Source organism: Neodiprion lecontei, chromosome 5, assembly GCF_021901455.1.
Source record: "Neodiprion lecontei isolate iyNeoLeco1 chromosome 5, iyNeoLeco1.1, whole genome shotgun sequence".
NCBI lineage: Eukaryota > Metazoa > Arthropoda > Insecta > Hymenoptera > Diprionidae > Neodiprion > Neodiprion lecontei.
The window spans coordinates 22,849,791-22,868,167 of NC_060264.1; the positions used below are offsets into that span (position 1 = coordinate 22,849,791).

Consider the following 18,377-nt stretch of genomic DNA (forward strand, 5'->3'; position numbering starts at 1 on the left):
TCTTTCTCTTGTGGTCGGTTTATTGATCTTGGATGGCCAAGAATACCACATATTTACCGAACTGCAGTACGTGCGCTTTCATTCCTTTCCATTTGACGAGGAGGTGGCAGCCTCGCGTTAGTTGGTTCGTGTATAAACGTTATTTTGACTGACGTGTTCACCGGGGGATGGACGAATTAGCCTTTCGAACGAACGACGATGAGAAGCGTAGGGAAGAGAAAGATAGAGTGAGTGAGTGATGGCTGACTGACGGAAACGCGATATCGACAATCATTGTCGGGAAAATATACTAAAAAAACGATTCGACTATTTTGTTTTAAAGCAACGCTAGAATGGATAAAAAGAGACGAAGAAGAGAATCAACGAAGGCACAATGCAGCAGCAGGGCGGAGGTGTCGAAGTGCGATGGGCGTCCAGATGGCTGGTAGAGTTTGTATTATAAGCGCCAGGCTTTTGAACAACACTGCAGCAGGCAGCATAAAAGCGGGACTCTGAATGAACGAGGATTTTAATTTATCGCCCTCGACTCGCAATTTCGTTTCTAAATGGTATTTTGTCGCTTTGCCACGGTGCTATGCGTGGTCCCTCTGAAAACGAGGGCTCGCCTCGTTTTCCACCGACTGATCCCCCCGCTGCATGAACCCACCAACCCTCCAATTACACTTCCAGTTGGACACTTTACCGTCATAGCACTGGATGTATGTATATACGTATAATACATGGCACATACCCATCGTACATACCCCCGCAGCGTTATCCATCCTCAATTCCCAATTCCCAATTCTGCGTACATCCCTTATATATTATATACTCTCGAGCAGGCAGACAGCCATCCAAACCCGATTTACTAACCCAAAACGATGACGACTACGGTCCATCCCATTCCCAATTTACTCTCCGTATCCAGTCAATACAGTTTCACCCTAAAGAAACCGAAGGCGTCACGCCTGTGACTTTTGCTGTCAGAGACAAATTTCGATGGTGTGAGAGGATCGATTTTCATTATCTGTTTGTGCCATATCGACTGATCAAAAACATGGTGCTTATCAGCATGTTTTGCCAGATAACCGTCATAAATGCGAGATGCCGGAAAGTATTTTGCTATTGACGCAGGTTTTATCGTTCTGAAGAGAAGCCACCGTGGGGCAACACAGGTTTTGTTGTAAATGCAAGTGACATCTTAACATTTTGTTGTATCGACTGATATTTAATCGATGTAACAAAATCTGCGTTTCCCCACCCATATCTGATTGGTTCAATCAGAATTTTTTCTGAATACCTTGCCACAAACTGCCGCAATGACCAATTTATTTATTTATTTATTCAAGTATCATAAGTTCTCCGTTCCTCTTCTTTCATCGTATAAACGTACAATCCTTGTTCTTTGAGATTGAAATTACTTTTTTCATTCCTTCATATTCAATATCTTCTTTCATTTTTATACTTTCCAGCCCGTGAGTTGAAGACCTGCGGTGGCGTCAGTAGCGGCGGTGAAGTATGCTGCTCAGCTGACATGGAGCTAAGACTCCAGGCTCGAGCAAAGGACAAACACGAGAAGGCTACCAGAGACAGCCTTCACAGATGGCATCAGATATTCGCCACAAGGGCGACCAAGTTTCATGGTGAGCAATCAATCAGTTCGGTCTTACGAGATTCTTGGGCAATGTCGATGATCACCGACGTCATTATTCTTTATTCCCTGAATCCCATCCGGCACCCTTGTTTCAATCAAAAATCTCTCGCATTTTCGTTTTGCTTGGACGAGGTTATTTATCTTCATCTACCTTTGGACCATCAGTGTGACATTAGACTCCCCGGCTTCCGGTTATGGGAGCTTGTACAATGACTGGTCTAGATGGAGGCAAAGGTGTCCCCCCCTCCATCTTCTTGGCGCTCTTGCAGCCTCCCCACCCGCCTTGTGGGGTTGGCACGATGGCAGCCACTCCGTGAATATGTGCGGACGGGTGGTTGGAAGGCATGGTAGTACATACCTAGTGGGTACGTAGACGAGAGGGTGTGGAGAAGAGGAGAAAGTCGGTCTGAGAGCAATTACAATGTCTGCCGACACCCCCAAAGGCTCTAGTCCCGGAGTTATAGAGCGGGAGGGGGGGGGGGGGGGGGTGCGCGAGAGAGACTGGAGCAAAGGCAGGCGAGAGTGGTGCAAAGTACAAAGCTGATGAAACCCTCTCTCGCTGCCCTCTCTTCCTTCTCTGATTCTACTCCCAGGGCTCGCCAAACGATGATAGCCGTGCGTTGGCTTGAGAGAGAAAATCAGAGGCAGAGGGAGACTGTGAGAGGGCAATAGAGAAAGGGACGAGGCAAGGTACTTGGACCGGACAGCAGGAAGCGGGCCAATGAGATTGAAATCTATTCCGTTGCCGACTACGACGACCTCAAACAGTCTGCTCTGCTGCCCCGTCATCACTATCGCTGTTTTGGAAGAGGCTTTTATGCGCGGATCGACTTGCTGGATAGGGGGGGGGGGGGGGGGGGGGAGAAGTAATTATTATTCAACCGCAGGGTGTCACGTTCACTGCAAAGAGGAATTACTCTCTGCGGGTATCAGGATATCCGTATTATACCCTACACCCTATTTTGGGAAACGGTATATCGTCTCGAGGAAATACAACAGTTTCCGATGTGAAACTCTGGCGATTATTCATTTCGCGATTGTTTAGTCCTCATTAAAAGTCCGGCTTGTTGAATAGAAAATAGAGCTAATTGTTGTTGTATCAGTTTTTCCTTGCTTTTTCATCCATCGGAGAATGAGCTTAACTGCAGGTTCAACCGAAGCATTCATTTGCCTTTCAAACTTTGCGACGAATAAACCTAGTTGCCCACTTGACGGCCGGGGTTTTTTTTAAATTTTTTTATTTTTTTTCTCAACCGGATAAAAGTTTTGCCTCTGCTCGCTTTTCTCCTTAAACGCTCGGATAACTTTTTTAATTAAGACTGATCCGTTCCAACAACGCCACGGCGATTTTTTTTTCTTTTCCTTCACTACAAGCCATCGCACTTCGGGTAACTGGTTAAATTAGTGTGATATTCGTACCAGCTGCAGTTACTTGCAGAGCCCTGAAACGAATTTCCTCAACCTTGTACTCCCTGATGATTCCCGATTATGTTCCGATATGTTCAACCGACAATTTCTTCAGGTATCTACCTTGGATAAATTTTTGCAAAAAATTAACACCACTTCATATAAATCAGTCCTCTTCTTATTGACATTTTGCAGACTTTTTCAAAGATCTACTGGCGGCGAGTAAAAAAGGTTTTCACGAAATGTTCAAACGAACATACGGCGTTATTTATGAACAGAACGCCTACCTATTCACCGACCTGTTCAAGGAACTCGAGAACTACTACGCCAGGGGAACGGTAAGTCATTGCAACAAGAAAATCCGATGTCTCTATTGTTCAACCCTTTCTCCGCCAGATCGTTCTATATTTCTTTCTCTCTTCTATTCTTCCTCCGCCTTCCAAGCCTCTCCATAGATTTTATTCCTGGTAATGTAGAGATTCAATCGATGATCTTAATGCCTTGCTTTATCAAAGACTCATCGAATGTACATGGATCTACTGCTTTCAAGATTTTATTCTGCGTTCGTTGGTGCAGATAATCAACCTCGCGTTGCAGTTCTTCATAATATGTTATTTTCTATCTTATTATTCGTGAATCCGATTTTAGAGTTTGTTTGTGCGAATGCCCGATGCGGTTGGTCATAGCAGGCATGTGTAATAACCCATACTGAAATGCGAATCCGCGTGCGAGCGCAACGCTGAAACAACGAACTCGAGTTCACTGGCTCCCGCTTTCCCTCCTTCGCTCCTTCCCGCCTTATTCCAAGAATAGAACTAACCATTAAAGCTCTCCTTCGCTTCACTGCTAAAATATCGCTAATGAGTAAGACTCGTTGACTCATGAAAACGCTCTTTTTCCCCAACGATGCCTAAAAGACACTTTTTTATTTGTAGGTCAACCTTGAAGACGCGATGGACAATTTCTTCAACGTCCTTTATCAGAAGATGTTCACGGTGATGAACAGCCAATATCAATTCGACGACAAGTATCTCGAGTGCGTTGGAGACCACATGAAGGAGATGAGCCCTTTCGGCGACGTTCCTCAAAAATTGAGTGTCCAGATAAAGCGATCGTTCGTTGCAACCAGGGCGTTCAGCCAGTCCTTGAACGTCGCTGCTGACGTTCTGAAGAACATGCAGACTGTGAGTTTAGTGGTGTTTGTTATTGTTTTTGTCTTTTATAGAAAGTATTATTGACAGGATAATAAGAGTCCTTCTTTTGATGCGATAAGCCGAGAGGCTCCTCTTATTTCTTAAATCAGCACACACGCTCCATCATCGTCTCATGTGATTTAACCCGTGCGTAATCCGTCTATTGATGTAATCATTCCCTGCAGCTTAGATCATCTCCCGAATGCGCCGCGGCTTTAACCAGAATGACGGCGTGCCCATCATGCAGTGGCATTCCTGGTAATGTCTTGGCCTGCACGAATATGTGCAGCAACGTAATGAAGGGCTGTCTCGCTCAACATGCTGCGCTTGATGTCGACTGGAATCATTTTGTCGGTCAGTATGTTCATCCTCGTGTTTCAAAGAAACTTGAGAATTTATAAACATTGCTCAACACGCCTCGATCATCAGAATTCAATCACTCCTACACCGTGTCGCGTCACCGTAGTTGGTAGCTTGTGCTGGCGTAATCCAATTGTTCTAATTGATGTCCATGTACGCAAGCTTACTTCGTCCCACTCGTAATTAACATGACGCTATTATCCGGTCGACGATCTTAACAAGATAATTACTTAACCGCCGATGTACTTGGAACCCCTTCTCCGTATACGTTTAGTTTAATAAACCGTGGTCTGATTCGTCGTTGACGTTAACTCAACGTCGACTCTACCTCTTGCAATAAGTCGGGCATAAACTGCGAAAATCGAAAACTTTGCTTCCTTACTCCAAACAGAGGCAGTTGACAAGGTCGCGGAGCGTCTTCTGGGTCCGTTCAACATCGAGGTGGTGGTCGAACCGATAGATATAAAGATATCGGAGGCAATCATGAACTTCCAAGAGAGTGGAGCTGACGTGTCACAGAGAGTTTTCTCTGGCTGTGGTAAACCGATATTGGGGAAAAGACGGAGGCGGGACAGCAGGGAACTCCAGCTCGAGTCGCTGAATTTCAATCAGGCTTCATCGGCCGAGGATAGAGCTCCTACCGCCGCCATGATGGACAAACTCGTAAAGGAGATCAGGCAGAGGATCAGAGATTCAAGACAATTCTGGACCTTACTTCCCTACCAATTATGCAACAACGGTCTCGTCGTTCCTCCTAGCAATACCAAAGAGTGCTGGAACGGGACTCACATTGACCAGTAAGTGTCTATCGCTCAAGGGGTTCACCGTTCGAGGACCCCTCGCATGAAGTCGAAGACCTTAATTGAATTCAAATGACTCCTCCCATATTCAAGAGTTTATGAAACCAAAAGACTGGAATTGAATTCAATACCACGCTCCGCAAGTTGTACCTCTGACTCTCTTCCTTTCGTTTAGGTACATATATCCAGTATCTTCGAGCGGTGAGATTCAGACTCTAAATCCCGAGGTCCAAGCCTCGGGACCAAAGGCAACGGTTGTCAAGGAGCAGCTGTACGCTCTTTCGATGATCAGTAACAGGTTGAGGTTGGCCTTCAACGGTCAAGACGTCGATTGGATCGACACAGGTATGTCGGACGATGAGAAATCGAGATGTTAATTCTGATCAAATTACGCGGCGCAGTTCTTTTAAGCGAGACTTTGTAAAATGATTTCAGAGGAGACTGGATACGGATCCGGAAGTGGTTCGGGAGACGGCGGTGACGACGATGATGGTCGCATCGACGACGACTTCGAGGATGAGAACATCGAGGGTGGCGACGTTGAGGGGAGAATTCTGGTGGAGGGATCAGGTTACGAGACGTCAACAAATTCGAGGGACAATCAAGACGCCTACAACAACAACAACAACAACAACAACAACAACAACAACAACAAGCAACAGACTACGACGACGATTCTTGGCAAAGACGAAAGTCCGGTTGTTCCTCCGAAGATCGACACTTCCGTTACGACAAAGAGCAAACCCGGTGCCAATAACAAGACTTTGTCAGTAGCTGGTAGCGGCAATGGTGTGTATAGACCAAAGATGTCACTCACCAGAGCACTGACTACGTACCTTTTCCCCATAGCCGTAATGTGGTTCGGCGGTTGTTTAACCGAGTGGCTGTGATCCGCCAGTTAATAATTAATATTATTTTAAACCTATTGGTTATAGGGTAAACATTATATTATTGCATTAATAACGCAATATTGTAAATATATTATATTATATTGTGACGATAATATCATTATTATTATTATCATTATTATTGTTAATGATACTGTGTTTTGTTATCACTCTCATCAAATTCTTCAATTGCGACGATGATGATGATAACGATGAAGATGATCATAATAATGATGATAATAACAATGATAGGAAACCCCCCGATCTGAGAGAAGATTGAAAATTGAAGGCGAAGAAGATAAGTGAGCAATTTTTTTCTACATCCTTTTCTTAACGTTTTTCTATATATTCAGTTTATGACGATAACCTTTCTCGTCAAAGGCTAATAATAATGATTATGATGATAATAGTATCAACAATAACAAGGGTAATAATTTATAATAATAATATTGATATCACACGTGAGATTGTTACAGCAGCTTTGAAAAAGATGCTTTTTGAGAAAAGATTTAATCCGAAAATAAAAGTGATGATAATACTAATAATAACATTAATAATAATAATTATCTAGGTCGGGAAAAATTGCTTAACCCGTGAAATTGAAAAGAAATCACGTCTACGACGGTATCAAAGAAAGAAAAACTGAAGAAAAAAAGGATCTGAGAATGAAAGAAAACGAAATAACCAGATATACGTAATTCTAGTATAAAATAAAAGATGAAATAAAAATATAAACAAATAAATAGCGGTGCATAAACAATGAGCGTGAGAAACAAAAGTATACGAATGTGAGAAAGTTGTTCTTTTTTAAATGTATATACATATATATATATATATATATGTACCTATGTGGGTGTTTTATTGAATAACAGCGTAAAGATTAATACTATAAGGAGAATTGAATGAGAAAAAACGAAAAGAGAAGTTATTTTGAAACTAGATTCTACAGAGTGTGATCAAGATCCAGACAATCATGAATGACTTGAAACCTGAAGACTGATTTCTCTTCGATTTTTTAAAGTTTTCCTTACAGTTTTTCTGGTTTTTTTCATTTATTTGTGCGCGCTTCAGAATATCAATGAAAGAATAAAAAATACTGTAATAAGCTACTATGATCAGAGAGAATATTCAACGACGAAAAAATTAACGGAAAATAGACCAAATATTAGAAAAGTGCGCCAAAGTTGACTGTTTTTAAAATAATTGTATCCAAAGATATGGTTTTTGAATTTTTACGATGATTACTGGTTCCTCATGCTATCAAACTCACTTCTCAGGTTGTCGAGAATTTTTTTGATCATCCCTTTATTTACATACAACTGAGGGAATTTGTTGAACTATTATTATTATTATCATTATTATTATTATTATTATTATTATTATTATTATTATTATTCGTAATATTATTACGAATACGTGGTGTAACTAAGTACTTTGTTCAATTTTTATTGTATGTAAAATTGTTTGAATAACAATTATTATTATAAATGAAATTTAATATAATCTAATATAATGTAATTAATTGATTGACTCTGATTGATAATTCAAGATTTGAATATTATTAGATACAAGTATGTACGTAGATGCATACATAGGTATACTGTGTACAATGTAAGTGAAGAAAGAACAAGAGAGAAATAGAAAGAGAGAGAAAGAGAGAGAGAGAGAGTGTGTGTAGAATCGGTGTAGATAGAAAGTTAATGACAATGAATGACAGAAAAAACGAAAGGGAACAAGAAAGAAAAATCGTGAATTCTGTAATTCAATCTACGTTTTGTAATATAGAAATTCGGAATAGAAAATCTGAGAGAAAAAGAAAAAGGTAATCGATTCGATGTCGGCTTGGATGACAAACGTACATGCCATACTTACGTATAAAATATGACTATTATTATGTTTATTATGATTATCTTATGTACATAATGAAAGATCCATGATAGGAAGAAATTAATTTAAAAACAAATACAAAATAAAAATTGAAACGACGCGATAAAAATGTGGAATAAATATATGTGAGTATTGGAATATCCAAAAAACAATGATGACGCGAATATATAAACTATAACGGAGAAAAAAATGTACGCAATGATGAAATATGCATGTGTGTACAAATAATAGTGATACGTATTATGTACACGGCGCGGAAAATTGACGTGATTATCTAATGTTGATTTTTTCTGATTAGTACGCGAATAATTTACGAAAAAATTGAACGCACGTATATAAATTTAAATTATTACCTATTATTATTATTATTATTATTATTATTATTATTATTATTATTATTATACAGGGTAACTCAAGTGAAACGAATTTCTTTTCTTTCTTTTTTCAAATATCTTACACGGCACGTAATTTAAACTTAATTCGAAATCCTTCACTTTGGTTACAATCACAATTACGCTGCTACATTTTATTCATTATCATTTATATGACAGCAGTTTTTTATCCCATCTCTTTATCCGTTCCACTCGAGTGAATATATATACTGCGTTATATGATATTTACAATGTGGCAATACTCTGCCATCTATTAACCTGACCTACTGCCAATATTAACCTATCTGAAAAAAGAGAAACGAGAGAACTCCACCCACATCCCACCCGAATCCCTGCCCGTCAATTCAATAATGTATTATATATAATTATTATTGCGAACAAATAATGAATACATAAATAAAAAATAAGAATAAAATTTAATGAAGGAAAACATATATATATATACATATGTATATATATATAATTATTAAAATTATGTATACAATTGTATGTACATTGTACTTATAGTATATTTTATATGATAACAATAATCCTAATTTGTAATTTTATTTCCAATTTCTTATGTCTAATCTTTGAGTAAGTAATAATGAACAATTATGATTGATTACAGAGAGGGGATATGAGTTCTGAATTGAAAGAGTTATATGTAGACCGAAACACTACACGTACATCATATTTATGGCTGTGTGAAAGAATTGCAGTCATGTATCGTTGCTTCATTTTAACTCTTTTTTCTTTCTTCCCATACGGTTTGATGCCAGTAGTAATAATAATAATAATAATAATAGTGTTAATAATACTAATAATATTCACACTAATGACAGCAATAATACATCAGAATTGTGTTTTTTGTGAGAAATGTGTATAGCCTATACGATGTTTTGGGATTTATTGCAGCAAAACACATAGTAGTAAGGTAAGTGTGCCAGCTATTGACCCTGTCTCAGTAATTGACCTTCTTCGGTTGTATCTGTTTAATCCTTAGTTCTAAAATTAACAAAAAATAAATTTTCACTGTCTAACCCTCTAGTAATTGGTTTTAGTTATCCAGAAATTCACAATTTGTGCCATCAATTTATAATTTTGGAGAATAAAAGTATCAATAATTTGGTCGAACCATGTCAGTAACTGGTACACTTATTTTATTGTTGAAAAAGCAATTCCAACAGCGTCGTGTTGAACAATACTGCGTTTTTCGTACGATTCACTCTCTGTCAACCTAATTACTTAACAGAATAAATGCCTCACAGCTTCCATTGCACTGACAATAAGCTTCTTCTACCGTAATATTTCTATAATATCAACAGCTGACACGATCAGCTGTTCAATCGGTGTGGTGCCACATTATCCTGTAAATTCCAATACGCTATCAAGCGGGAAAAAATATCCTACGATTAACCGTGTCACATTTAATGATGTCAAAACGATCGAAACTATATCGGCTGCGTGACTGATCTGTTGTCATTATTATTCCTAATATGCTATCCACAAATCTAGTACTTCGCATATACATCACATATGCAGCAGATTGCAGCATATTTTTGCCTGTGTTCAAATGATTTGATATATATAATGTAGGAGATTATCTTCTAAATTAATTTGAAATCCATCGTTTTCATAATGCAACGGATCTGCCAAAACATCGAAACTACGAACACCCATTTACGACATTTTGATGCTGAATTCCAAATTCAAGCCGCACAGTTAGTTATATCTGATAAAAATATTATCTCAATTCGTAAGTTCAATTTAAGACCAATCGAGCAACACACATCCGATTTCAATCTTTTCTTTGAATCAGACACGTAGACGTCAATTGTTTATCATTTTGGTAATTACATGTAGAAATCGATAATTCGTGTATTGACGAATCCAACACAAATAAACGAAGATTAGACAAGCTCAAAGATAATAGAAAAACAGGAATTCCAAGTCGTATGTCGAAACGTGATCGAAACAGCCTGTAAGGCTCCCCTTCTCTGGAATCACGCATGCGCAATAGTCAAATCTTGGGCATTCCAGAATTTATAAACGGACGAGCACGAGCAGAACTCGTCACTTGTCACGTGAGTCTGAACGAGTCGAAATAGATATCACAACTTTCTTTGTACGGGTTTGAGACGCTTCATCCGTAAACATGAAATTGTCTTATAATTAAAATTTATATGACGGAACATAGAAGTTTCTTTTGATATAATTTTCTTCTCATTTATCAACCTCGCAGTTAGCCTTTTATTTTCTATTAATTTTCTTGCCTTGCTCTTTCTCTTCAAAGTAAGTAAAATCTGCCTTACAATCAATTAAATCAACCTTCTGTTTATTTGATCTACCCAGCCTCAATCTCGTTCGGTACAATAGAAGACGGAATAATCTTCAAAATAAACCCAAGCGATTAAAACCCTACCCAACAATGAACTCTGCAGCATTAATTGTTCGCAACGAAGATTTCCTCCCGGGATATTTCAGCAGTTCATTGTACACATGTGGACATTAATTCAGAGACGGATTGTATTTCGTCCTAGTCGGTTAAGTTGGTAACGCATATTCAACCTGCAGCGCCACTGTCGGGCGGCCGTTACGGGCTGAATCTGCGTTACCAACGTAATCGACTCGACCGAAAAACTAGCCGTCTCTGAATTAATTTCTGCATGTTTACATTGTGTATGAGTATCCGATCTTATTGCTTTCTCTAACAATAAGTATTGACAACGCAGGACAATAGTCAAAGCAACGCCCGCTTTCCAGGAAAAGGACCAGAGCTGTTTAACACTCAGTAGCCTTGAGCAGAGTCGGAATAATAGTCTATACAAAAGATAAGAAAAATCGCCGATGATATATCGATGTGGCGCCCAACAAAGTGGTAGTGTTGTGATATATATAATGAGCGTAGATTGTTCGGTAATTAATCAAAGGCACTGAAGAATAAATATACTACAATACATAATATTATATGGTATTATAGACACACGCAAAATACATAAACGTAATATAATGAGGAAATAATTTATTTATTGATCGTTTTACTAGTACGCGTAGACTGTTACATACATGAGAAGGATTTTTTTTTTTTTTATCCAACGACAACGATGGCAAAAACAAGATAACAATAATAGTGAAATGACAGCAGCCGCAATAAATTTATATATTTAAATTTCATAAAATCAGTCATTGCGTTTTTGCTTGAGCAACTAAAATGTTATTTCATCGCCTAAAACCAATTGAATGGATCGACGATTTTTGTATCATTTTTTCTACGTTAGTTCTTTCCTTATTCATTCTCTTTTCGCCTTAACTCTTTACCTTTCGATAGAAAGTATACATAAACAAGGTCACGGAAAGAAATTAATAAATCGCGCTACGAATATCGTGTAAAAATCAAATGTATATTTCTTTGAATTCAGCCTGTCGCTGGTGTTTTTTTTTTTTTAGATTCTTCACGTATAAAACAACAATCGATAAAAGTTTTCAATCGCCTAAACACAATAACAAGGAATGATGAGTTATCCATTTACCTACAACGCGTAAAAAACCCAAGAGACATAAATAATATCAGTGATAATACAAATAAATAATTTCTTTAACATTTCATTTACTTTGATCGTTAATATGACTTCATTGTGTATAAACGGTGAATAATTACATAAAAGGCAGTTTGTTTTAAATCTTCATTCAAATACACACATTATTGATAACAATAATAATATTAATAAAACTTTGCTACTTATAGTGTACGTATCGTGTATTGTATATATACACAGTTATTTTTAAAAATTGAATTCTAGTACAAACAAAGAAAAACTTGCGCCAACCAGCGGCCCATCGATCGACTATATTTTCTTCACCCGTCACTAAAACGGTACGACGTATTATATGGCTTGATATCGGTAACTTTCATTGAGGGTTTCTGATTGAAAAATCCATCACGGAATTCGTTAAGCAGAACGCGACAATTCAACTCCTGTTTTCGTTGTTTTTTGTATTAGGTACTGGGAGAAAGTTTACAAAAACCATAATTCGTGTAACCATAAATCGATCAAGTTCGAATTTCTGAGATCTTGATTGATTTGTGAGTTATTTTTAATGGGTTTCTTTTTTTTTCATTACTTTTTTTGGTGATTTTTTCTTTAAAATGAACATTTTAAAAATAAAGATTTTTCGCTAACTAAACACGACATAAATTTTACAGTGATGCATATTAAGTGTAACTTTTTTGTCTTATTTTCACATCACTATTGACACTATGTACACAGTAAATGCCACAGATGTTGGAGATTGAAAAAAAAAGATTTAACAAAAATTGCGAGACAAAAAATAACGCCGTGAGAAATTGACTAATAACGAAACAATGATATCATTCCATCGAGCATTTGCGTTATTCTTCTCGTGATGTTTTTTTTTTGGTTGTTTGTCTAAACACCTCGAAAATAGGTTTGAATAAAATAATCCGACGAGCAAAGGATTCAAACGAATATGATTTTCTTCAAAAAATCATAAGCGGCGTTTATTACACCCCAGCTGATAAACGACCTCATGTAATTGAGATGAACCCCCTTGTAGAAATGAGCGATGCTCTTGTCTCTCGATACGTAAATCTCCTTAACAACGCCCCAGAATTTCTCAAAATCACCGCCGACCTTGGTTTGCATGTGAATCTTGATGACGTTCATCGGGTAGAAAACTGTGCTGGTTAGGCCGCCGATAAGCGCGCCGCACACAAAATTGGTGAACAGAGTGTCCCTCCCAGCCATTAGGGTTTTCGAGTGATCCCTCAGGCTGAAGAACATCAGATTCGACAGACCGTTCCTGACCAGAATCGGGAACAAGCCTCGATAGCATTCCGGGATCCCGTGGTGTCTGAGAAGGTGCCTGAAGGCGTGCGAGGTGTTCCTGAACTTTTCGTGGTAGCGCCAGTCCTGAAGCAGCGTCTGAACCCGCTCAAGTGGCATCAGGATCGCCTCGGCGGTTCCCGCGATGTTCGCCGCGAGGAACTTGGAAAGGCCCGCGTTCTTTGTCAGCAGGTATATCCGCTTCCGGCTCCCTTCGTACACCCCGAACATTATGCTCAGCGAGAGCGTCTTCTGACATAACGGCGGCAGGATACCTCGGTACAAAAGGCGGACTCCTTCCTCGGATAACTGCTTGGCCGCCGCTCCTGCTGGCACACCTTCCAAAATCTACAGAGAGCGATTTTCAAACGATTTATTCCTTGTTCCACATGTTTCATGCACAATTTCCTGCAACTATCAAGGAATATACCAAAGGTTTACCCCAACGATTTTCTTCGTGGTGTTTTTCACGTTTCACAAAAACGTAACACATCTTTTTATTACGTACTAGTTTGGCCGTTTAGGGGATGAAAACAATCCTGAAAGTATATTCCCAATTATCTAATTTCTCTATACACATAAATTTTTCCTCTAAAACCAATTGGACCAATTCTCTTCCCTCTGGGATTTCTTCCCATCTTTTTGGGGAGAGGTACTTAATACGTGGGTAAATTAAAAAATAAAAAAAAAACCCGTTCAATATTGTTTCATGTATGTACTGCGACATATCACAGAATGAAGAAAATCGTTGAAGTTTATCTCGGGTACTTTCCTTGTGATAAAACTTTACCCTGAAATTCGAGATTAGATGATAATTGCGCGCGTGCAAAAATACGTTATTACTCGGTTAAAAAAAAAAAAGCACATATTATTGCACTCATATTATACATGTTAGGAACAAAGAATAAATGAATACTTCGTTAAGAAATAATTTATTTGTATGCAGATGCAGAGAGCTTATCTATCAACAGAATGATTCATTCAATACCGTCACATCTCTCTGAAATTGTTACTCATTGTTATTTCTACTGATCTATGAGGATGATGAGAATTTATTATATTAATTAATTTCATGTAGATCAACTCCTGCTGCACCTGTGAAAACCTGGCACGAATTGTGTGAATATATATGAGTTAAATTTGTGTGAATCAAAAAATTTGTCCAACAAATCCGTCTGTATCTTCACCTGACGAAATATTATCTTGTTAATAGGGTAAGTGACTGTGACATTGATCACCGCCGCTCCCCAACCACAGGCAAACTCCCTGGCATCGTGGGACGTTATTTTCATTATCGACGAGAGTGGTATTTTTTCCTGGGCCGTGGCATTGACGTCTTTCTCCGAATCTTTGGACGCCCCAGACGAGGAAGAATTTGAGATAGCTGCTACGGATGGAAATATTAGAAATTCGAAATTTCCCTGCAGACTCATTGTACCTAAAGTAACGAAAATAAGTAACCGTTATTGAATAATAACAACCAGAAAATTCAATCGATTGTCTCAGATTTCATACCTGTGATTGATGCTTCGTATCAAACTAAGAATATAAATAAACGGACGGACAGATAAAAAAGAGTAACAGATATATCTGTGTAGACCTTTGAAGTTGTTGGAAGATTGAAAATAAGTGAGGGTTAAAGGTGTTGCATAACCTATCCTAACCTTGAAAGCTAGCAGGTTTGAAGGTTGAGGCGGTACATTTCTTTATGTAATATGGCACGCATTCACAGTTCGCACGTTATTACGATGTTTTTATGATACGTAGGTTAGAAAACTATTGCGATTCGTCTTCTGGTTGTACTTCTCATTCAGCCCATTGCTCGAGATGTCAGTTTGTTCACTTGAACACGCAGACACGACGATGACTTTGATCCCTCGATATTGAGATCCACATTTACGAACGTATTGCACATTTTACGTATTTACTAAGAGAATTTGAGCGCTTTTAACACCGATTCATTCGTATAGAGATTGACAAAGCGGAAGAGAAACCTCTTTCACTAATCATCGCACTTGTTCTCATCTTTACAGTCTGCAGAAATTTCCAGCTGATAGCAGCTGTAATTCTAGCTCAACCTGCTAAATAAAATAGTAGAGTTTGATACCCGTAGCGCGATCTCTTGGAATACGTAGCAACTAAATGAAATTCACGATCTACGCCTATCAGCATATAACCTACAATGCATGCGTTAAAAATCGCGTTTTTTTTTTGTTCAATTTAATTAAAGGACATTACGCTGCAATTTCAGTTTGAGAGCTTTATTATTTATAATTTTAACAACATTTTAGAATTTTTTCATTGAAATTAATAACAAAATGGCGACATGGCGGATGTAAGTAGCGAACGACTTCGAACTCCAGGGTTTTTGCGGTGGCGCATCTCCTGACATCACTGTCCAACTTGTAACAGAGTGAAAATTATTTGAGTACATAAGAATAACTTTTCGAGTTCAAGCTCACAGCCCCAATGTATAAAAAATGTTGTTTTTTTTTAAATTTTTTAAACAAATTTTTCGATTGAAATTTAAAAATCTAGCCACAAGATCGAATCCATAAACAAGTCTTGAATATTGTCTCAAAAGTTCAAGTTAATCAAATAATTAAAAATTAACCGAGAACCTGCGCCAACAGATTGAAAACGTAGTCGTTCGCTACTTATACATATATGCCATGTCGCCATTTTGTTATTAATTATAATAGTAAAATTCTAAGGTGTTCTTTAAACTATAAACAATAAAGCATTAAGAATTTCATCTCTTCAAACACTGTTTCTAAGAATGTTGTGTGCAGATGATATGTTTACATTTTTGAATTCTTGCTTCTAATGAAAAGCCTATATTATTATATTCTTCAACAATTATTTTCTCGTAATTAATGATATGTACATCCGCATATCATTTAATAGACGGCTTTGCCCGTCTTGCGTGGCTTCTCATTAAAAGCAAGACTTCAAAAATGTAAACATATCATCTACACACCACATTCTTAATGCTTGAAGAGACGAAATTCTTAATACATACATACCAGGCAACGAAAACAAATTCGAACTCACTGGTGATGAGTGGAGTAAGGCTCGGGCTCAGCATCTCTAGTCTTTAATTTTTCGAAGTCACCAAATTTTCGAATTTATATTCTTCTATAAATGATAATGTTTTGTAATTCAAATTTCTCCAAGTTTATTCATTTTCTATAAAAAAAAATCCTACAAATAGGTATGATTTTCGACCGTCCAAGCTGTAACCCCCTTAAGTCTACCCGAGAATTTTGCAAAAAGCTTCTCAGTGTACCGAGTGTCACAACTTGTATCAGGGTCATATCACAAACTTGATCGAGCGTAACGAAGGTTAGAAGAACACGTTGTTAAAGTATTCTCCGAAAGCGTCGCGAAAGTTAGTGATTTATCGTTACATTTCGTTATGGGATGCAACACAGATCTATATACTTATCGTTAGAGATCAGTGGAATGCAATATGTAAGTTTATTTCATTACAATTGTCACGCCCTACCGATCTCGAGAATTATCAATAATTGATCTGTGGCTAAGTTCACATAATTCCTTCTTACCCTGTCAAAGAATGTATTTAATCAATATGATAAATCGTGGAGCGCTCAGAATCTGTGATTTTTCGATCGCTGTTAAAGTCAACACTTTTCTACCCTCGATATTCACAAGTACGTTTATATGGCTTTAATATTTTTAGACGTATCTAACGAACCATCAGAAATTCCAAACTATCAAATTGAAATATACTCCCATATTGTGACTCAAGATCGAAACCTCGGAGTTCTTCGATTCGCATACACCGATGTGCCAAAACCTAATTTTGACGATTATCGGAAAACTGCATTGAAGGATCCTCATTCTTCGACCGCAGCATCCGCAGATCGTCGTCGTGGAAGTGTTGCACTCGTCACCTTTTGTCAGTAACACGCCGCATTCCTTCGGAGTTACGAAAAACTAGTCTTTCAATTAGCTTATTGAATTTCTAAAAAATTATTCAAGCTTTTGTAACTCGTGTTAGTGCCTTGCGGCTGCATATTTTGCAGAGTTTTCTATTTGCTTGATATGATTCGACAAACGTATAGAATCCAAGAATAATGAAGTAAATGAGGAATTGTGCTATTATTCACAGCTATGGGCACTGCTGCTCTTTACGGGGCGAAGACTGTTATCGCACAAGCACTGTCATCGATGTCACCATCGGCAGACGTCCTTGCCTTGGCCCAGTTAGAAGTGAAGTTGAACGATATCATAGAGGGTAAAACTAAAGTCTTCAAATGGCGCGGAAAACCACTCTTCGTGACACATCGGTATGTAAAAAATAATTTTGCTACTCTTAAGCTGAATGTGACACTGAATCGTTCTACTTTATCGAAGCAAAAATTTTCATTCCACACATTCGAAATTAGATTTGCAAACAAACATCGTAATAGTGAGCGGGGCGCATCACCTCACGTCTTTCGCACCTTCGTTATTTCGATTCCGCCTTCTGTGACAAAAATCGCGAACCTTAGAAGCTTCTTTAACCCTGGCACGATCGGAAACCGTTCATACACTTTATTCTTTACCGAAACAACGACCACAAAATACGATTTGCGAAGTCTCTTTTTTTTCAACTTTAATCTTTCGATAAATGTATTGCTCTCAAGTGAAATAAAACCGCTCTAGCACCCAGGAGATTATCGACCGAGAACGTCTAACGAAAATGTCGGATCTCCGAGATCCGGAACCTGACGATAAACGTGTGCAACATCCGGAGTGGCTTATTGTCGTCGGAATCTGTACGCATCTTGGATGTGTCCCAATTCCGAATTCGGGCGACTTTGCCGGGGGGTATTATTGTCCTTGCCACGGATCGCACTATGATGCTTCGGCCCGAATACGCAAAGGTCCCGCTCCCACTAACATGGCGGTTCCACCTTACGCATTTATCGACAATGATAATGTCGTTGTTGGTTAAACTCAATATAAAATAAATCAATACCTAAA

The 18,377-nt window shown here is 38.3% G+C and overlaps 3 protein-coding genes across 4 annotated transcripts in view; 2 read left to right on the forward strand and 1 right to left on the reverse strand.

Annotated features, from left to right (window-relative positions):
* The window catches only part of LOC107221821 (glypican-4), a 39,231-nt gene extending 26,771 nt beyond the window's left edge, over positions 1 to 12,460 (forward strand). The window contains exons 2-8 of the mRNA XM_015660955.2: positions 1,452 to 1,622; positions 3,236 to 3,378; positions 3,976 to 4,224; positions 4,419 to 4,587; positions 4,985 to 5,390; positions 5,569 to 5,738; positions 5,829 to 12,460. Of these exons, the coding sequence (XP_015516441.2) occupies positions 1,452 to 1,622; positions 3,236 to 3,378; positions 3,976 to 4,224; positions 4,419 to 4,587; positions 4,985 to 5,390; positions 5,569 to 5,738; positions 5,829 to 6,283 (1,763 nt within the window). The 3' untranslated portion in view covers positions 6,284 to 12,460. The remainder of the gene's footprint in view (positions 1 to 1,451; positions 1,623 to 3,235; positions 3,379 to 3,975; positions 4,225 to 4,418; positions 4,588 to 4,984; positions 5,391 to 5,568; positions 5,739 to 5,828) is intronic.
* LOC107221820 (mitochondrial nicotinamide adenine dinucleotide transporter SLC25A51) lies at positions 11,885 to 15,456 on the reverse strand. Of its 2 annotated transcripts, none has more exons than XM_015660954.2 (3): positions 15,050 to 15,456; positions 14,573 to 14,823; positions 11,885 to 13,733 (listed from the first exon to the last, which is right to left on the reverse strand). In XM_015660954.2, the coding sequence occupies exons 2-3, from the start codon at positions 14,816 to 14,818 to the stop codon at positions 13,020 to 13,022; spliced, it is 960 nt and encodes a 319-aa protein (XP_015516440.1). In that variant the 5' UTR covers positions 14,819 to 14,823; positions 15,050 to 15,456; the 3' UTR covers positions 11,885 to 13,019. The 2 variants fall into 2 exon arrangements, with proteins under 2 accessions (XP_015516440.1, XP_046597655.1); XM_046741699.1 differs by lacking the exon at positions 15,050 to 15,456 and adding an exon at positions 14,901 to 15,036.
* Positions 15,457 to 16,977: 1,521 nt separating this feature from the next.
* LOC107221805 (cytochrome b-c1 complex subunit Rieske, mitochondrial-like) lies at positions 16,978 to 18,372 on the forward strand. The gene is made up of 4 exons (XM_015660935.2): positions 16,978 to 17,059; positions 17,110 to 17,307; positions 17,521 to 17,698; positions 18,057 to 18,372. The coding sequence occupies exons 1-4, from the start codon at positions 16,978 to 16,980 to the stop codon at positions 18,346 to 18,348; spliced, it is 750 nt and encodes a 249-aa protein (XP_015516421.1). The 3' UTR covers positions 18,349 to 18,372.
* The last annotated feature ends 5 nt before the right edge of the window (positions 18,373 to 18,377 follow it).